The 5,493-nt window shown below is 43.1% G+C and overlaps 1 protein-coding gene across 1 annotated transcript in view; it reads right to left on the bottom strand.

The window, feature by feature from the left end:
• SLC22A15 (solute carrier family 22 member 15) overlaps positions 1-5,493 on the bottom strand; it is a 36,755-nt gene that overhangs the window by 19,993 nt on the left and 11,269 nt on the right. Inside the window, exon 3 of the mRNA XM_025211733.1 lies at positions 1,524-1,656. Coding sequence (XP_025067518.1) covers positions 1,524-1,656 — 133 coding nt within the window. The remainder of the gene's footprint in view (positions 1-1,523; positions 1,657-5,493) is intronic.

Below are 5,493 nucleotides of genomic sequence, written 5' to 3'. Positions count from 1 at the left end.
GCCGCTTGCCCAGCCAGGGCAGGGAGGCATGAGACGGTGATGCTGTACCACCTCAGATAAGCAGTGCATAGTGGCAGAAGCTGCTCCAGCCTCCCTGCACCTGCTAAACAAGCCGCAGCTTCACCCTGCCCCAGCTGGGCCAGCAGCAGCAAGGCATAGGGGCAGGTGCGTGCACCCAGGTTGAGGCAGGGCCAGTGGCAGGGTGCAGTCCCCCCATAGTCCCCACTCCACTACACTCTGTGGGGCAGGTGAAGCCAGGGCTGCGCTCTGGGCTGCAGCTGGGGCTAGCCACCCGGAGCGCAGGCCTGGCTTCACCTGCCCTGCGGAGCGCAGCCCGGTGGTGGGCAGCTGGGACTAGCCACCCAAAGTGAAACCCGCCCCAGCCCGCTCCGCACAGATCCGGGGGCAGACGCCCGCCCCCATGCCCTCCCAGACCAGCGTCAAGAGCTGCTGGAGAAGCCACCAAAAGAGCAGCTCCCGGACCAGTGGCATGCAGTGGCGGATGGCCCCCTCCCCAAGTCCCATGCCAACAGACTTACCAGCTGGAGGTAGCTATGTCCAATGTCTGTGAGGACTGCTGCCTGTATCTATGGCCGAATCTCCAAATCTCTCCTGAGGCTTCCGAATCGATTCAGACCTTTCAATGAGTCTCCTGATTCAATTCGGATGCAGAGATTTGGCTGCTGAATCTCCTCCAAATCAAATCGGCTACTGAAGCTTTGCACAGCCCTTCTATCTGTTAGCAGTCTGAGCAGAGAAACAAAGGACTGTACAGGCTACGACCACAGCTTCTCTCTCATCCTTAGAAGCCTGCACTGCAATTTGTTCTGTAGCTACTAGGCACTTTCAGTGTATAAGGTCAACCTTGAACATCAACCTTTGGCAGTACCAAGTCAACGCATGGCTTTTAAAAAATAGTATTTCAGGTTTCTGAAAACAGAGTACTGATTGATTTCATAGTATATACATTTTTTTCCTCCACATACAGGTGTAGTGCATTAAATTCCCAGACAGAAAGTCTGTGGATCATGTTCAGACCATAAAGTCTGTGAATTTTAAAACTCAGCTTGGCTGACAAACATCCAATAATAAATAAATGACTGAAGATGCAATGACAAACTCACAGCTGGAACTTTTAGGAGACTAGATAGCCAAGTGGAAAGTAAAAAACAGTTGGGAGTTTGTGAAATATTTGGGGATCATGACCACAAGAACAAACAAGTAGACCCATTTTTTAAGATTAAGCATCTACAGTGGGATCGCCTACTCAAACTGGGTGCCTAAATACTTCTCAGACCTCTCAGGGATGAGCTGAACACCCAAATAGGACGTTCTTGTCCTAACTTAAGTCCCTTGTATGTACTGAAAGAAAAAGCAACCCCCTCCTGTAAAACTCAGCACAAAGCAACAGATTTCTACAGAATTTGAAAGTCTGCCATAGGCTCTTCAGAGACAGATCCTGAAGGAGTAACAAGACACTGGCATTTCCCTCCATTTGTTTTGTTATGGCTGCAACTGATTACCTGTGAGATAGACTTTTTTCCTCCCAAAACGATCCGAGAGCTGGCCAAAAGAGATCACTCCGACAAACACGCCACTGAAGAAAAACGAACTGGCAGCACTGACTTTGTATGATGTATTGCCAATTAAAAACCACTAGGGGGAAGAAAAAGAAGCTTTGAGCAAACTCAGAGAGACTCACAAGAATCATGCAGTTTGGAGGAGGGGATGGAGGGTAGTGGTAGGAACCCTGTCCTTTAGAGAACATTTCGGCTAGATTCGTATTTCAGTAATTAAAATGCCAACTGTCCCTGCTCCCTCCACAGCCACGCACCCAACCAGCTGGGGATTTTGGTCCATTGTGCAAGTTCTCCCAGATATCCATGCCCCTCACATCTGAGCTAGATTCCTCGAGGGGACATCCGATTTTGTGTTGGCTTTTTAGCCTTTCCATCTGTTTGCATATATTTCTAGTACACTTGTATTCAAGGTACCTATATTTTCTATGCTCGATTGTGTCATAATTTATGTCCAACACAAAACTATAGATGTTCCTGCATTACAGCCTACCAGGCAAGTAGGATTCATTTGGTGGCTTCAAGCAATGTTTCTATTTTTATAAGCACTTCTTTATCATAAGAACAGGCAGCATACCCATTCCCATTGTGCTTATTGCATGAATGCTAAGGGTAACTTTGACCTGCAAAACTATTATTCAGCTTTTTGAACCACTCTAGACTTGCTTTTAAATAAGGGCAGCAAGTTTAAAAATAATGCTGTTTGTTTATAAGCTGTCATGCTGATAATTTCTCTTTTATACAGATTACATGATGAAAATTTGACACTTTTGGTGCCATTGGCCTCTAAAAATTTAGACGCCAGGAACTCCTGTGCTACAGTAGTTTTTTGTCACTTCAAAGATTTACGGGCACTGAAAAGAAGAAGTAAAATTCTAAGTAAAGGCTGAGGCAGTCCCTGTCCAACAAAAATGACTGTGTGCTTCTCTGCATTTACATACCTGTGCCCTGTTCTTGGTTGCTATGTAGGCACTACCATAATAGAAATGATTAAAAGTAATAATCTGAATTTGTTTGCTGGTCTTGGAAGAAAGGCAACATTACCACTGCGGTGATCTTATCCGAGAATTGCACAAGACTTGGTATTTTTTTGTAAGGTCCAGCTGACGGAATCCTTTAACAAGATGAGTATATGATCTTTTCACTGAAAAAGTATAAATTTGTGTTTTAAAAAGTGTATACTTTGTAAAATGAAAGTATAATCATTTTGTGTGTGTACCTTCACAACTGAGAACCTATACAACAAATTAAAGAATAATTTTGGGATTCTTTTTTAAGTCAAAGTTTTTGGGGCCTGACTCATTAATCTTGAACTGTTAAGGTTTGTAATAATGGAAGCGGAACTCTAAGAATGATTTGAATGAGGAATGGCTGGGGAACTGAAGCAGTGCTGCTGAGAGCTTATTCCAAGATAAGTATGCAGCATGGGAAAAGATACTTAATGCAGGAGGGGAACAGAAAACCAATGCAGCACTGAGATTGACCCTGATGGCCAAGAGAAGGGAAATGTGAGGGAAGAGTGATACAAGACTTCAAAAATGAAGATGGGAAGTTCCATTATTCTCTGTGAGAATCAGTTCTGCTCATATTTATTATTCACCTCATAGGGTCCTGAAGGTTAGGAAAACTTAATCAGTGTAACAATTATTACCTCCATCAATCACACAGTCCACTTTGTTTCACCTGCAAGTCTCTTCAGTGCCAAAAACCCAGTTTTCATTAGTGAGGGTGCACTGATATCTCAGTTGGCTATCGGATCGGCACCAATAAAAGGAGAAATGATGTTATGGGTTATCAGCTTTTTTGGTCATTGTAGCCGATAATTACAGCTTCGTGCCTGGTGCACCCTGGTGAGCACAGTCTGGTCCCCATGCCCCACTGCTGGCCCAAATCCATGGCAGACTACAGGTCCCAGCGAGCAGTGGGAGGGGGTGCCAGGCAATGGTCACAGGGTGCTGTGCTCAGCAACAAAGGGACTGTTACCAGCTCCTGCTGCCGTCACAGCAGCGCCACGTGTGCAGCAGGGGCCTGAGCAGCAGGGCTACCGCAGAGATGTTGGGATGCATGCAGGAAGGGTACAGTGCCACACAAGGGACATTCTGCTTCACCGGGTGCCTTTGCAAAAGCAGCTTCTCCCCAGCAGCTGCAGGAGCTTGGCTGTGTGGGGCCTGCTGGCACTGAGGCATCAGCATGCTCTGGGGCTCCAAACACGCCCAGCACAGCTGTGTACAAGGGTCCACCCCACCTGCCTGGGACAGCAGCACAGGCTGCGTGGGGAGCACGGCTGCAGATAGGAGCCATGGGCAAGGGTGCGATGTGTGGGGGAATAAAGCAGTCACCGCCTTCCTCATTGAGGGCCAAAGCAGGCAGAAGGTATGCGTGTACGTTTATAAATGCAAACCAAACAAAAAAAGTTTATTTATGTCAGTAGTTTAAAATGCCTTGCACTATTACTAAACAGCAGTTATCGGATTGGTATCGACCGATATGGTTGGTTAATCATCAGCTATCAGTATTGGCCAAAAAAAAATATTTATCAGTGCACCCCTACTCATAAGTGAGATACCTATGGACCATGTTTTATCTTTATAGCAGCTCTACATGTTGCAAGAGATCCAATAACATTTTCCACACAAAGGAATCCTAGAATGAATCTAGAAAGTGTCTATATTGTTCACTGATACCGTTTATTCTGTATGCTGTCTAACACAATGCACTGCCTTATTTACTTTTCCCTTCTGATGGCTGCTCTGAATCAGGTTGATGTTTCAATATTTCCTCTTAATACTGTAATTCTCAGACATTTTTCCTGACTAGTTGGCTGATGATTATACTATTTTCCCCTGAAACATTTCACCAATGGCCTTTTGAATTGCCTTCCCTCTGCTCTTCCTTCCTCCTACTCCCTAGTCCATTATATATTGCATTTCCAGCAGAGCTTAAACTATTTGGAAGCTTTGCAACGAACTGCTTTACTGGAAACAGCAGAAACATGTAATCAAAGCCCACCCATAACCAGGGAGTTGACAGAATGAAATATTTCAGGGACACCATGAAAATAACTTGTTTTGTCTCACTGCATGTGTCATTCTGAATTACTAGCAATAGGTGAGATGTGCATGCTGTTATAGTTGGTGATATGGCAAAAAGGAATCAAGATGCTTACAAAAAAATAGCTTCTGAAGCTAATTGTTGCCATGCATTTTTCAAATGGTTCTTGAACAGTCTCCATACTGTGCAAATATACTCAGAAAAACAATTTATAAATTAAGAAAATATTTAAGATATTCTACTTCAAAATAATCAGTGCTTTGTTTCTGTGATCTCTTACAAGAATTATACTCTTGTAAACATCTACTCAGGCTGACATTAATGTGTCTCTCTGATATATGACGCTTCCTGAATCAACCACAGCTGAAGAAATAGTTTGGATATAGCAGGCTAATTTGCTCTCTAAGAAATGGCTAAAACTTTATTTAATGTATTAAAGTCTTTTTAGTGCTTTTTTCACCCTGTATAAAGCATATCACATCCTATCAGTCCATATCAGCTTTTAGACAAAGTAATATATTAGAATTTTTTTAGCATAAATTTGGGATGGCTATATTACTAACAGTTGGCAAAATTATAACAGTATTATGAAGACTGTCCCAAATAAGTACTGATAAAACCTTTAGACCACATTATTAGGTATTCCATTCAATTATATATATTTTATGAGGGGGAGGGGGAAACAAATTATTTTAGAAAAGTTTTCATGGATTTGAAAATAAGATTTTTATTATTTCTACTTGTAAAGTCAAGTATCATAGTTCCAATGAGTACGAATTAAAATGATTTTAAAAGAAATAAAGTAAGGACTAATAGCTTATACACACACATAAAGGGGTGGGTGGGTGGGGGGGGGTGTGCATGT

This window comes from Alligator sinensis, unplaced genomic scaffold (genome assembly GCF_000455745.1).
Source record: "Alligator sinensis unplaced genomic scaffold, ASM45574v1 scaffold344_1, whole genome shotgun sequence".
NCBI lineage: Eukaryota > Metazoa > Chordata > Crocodylia > Alligatoridae > Alligator > Alligator sinensis.
This window is presented reverse-complemented; position numbering and strand designations above follow the sequence as displayed.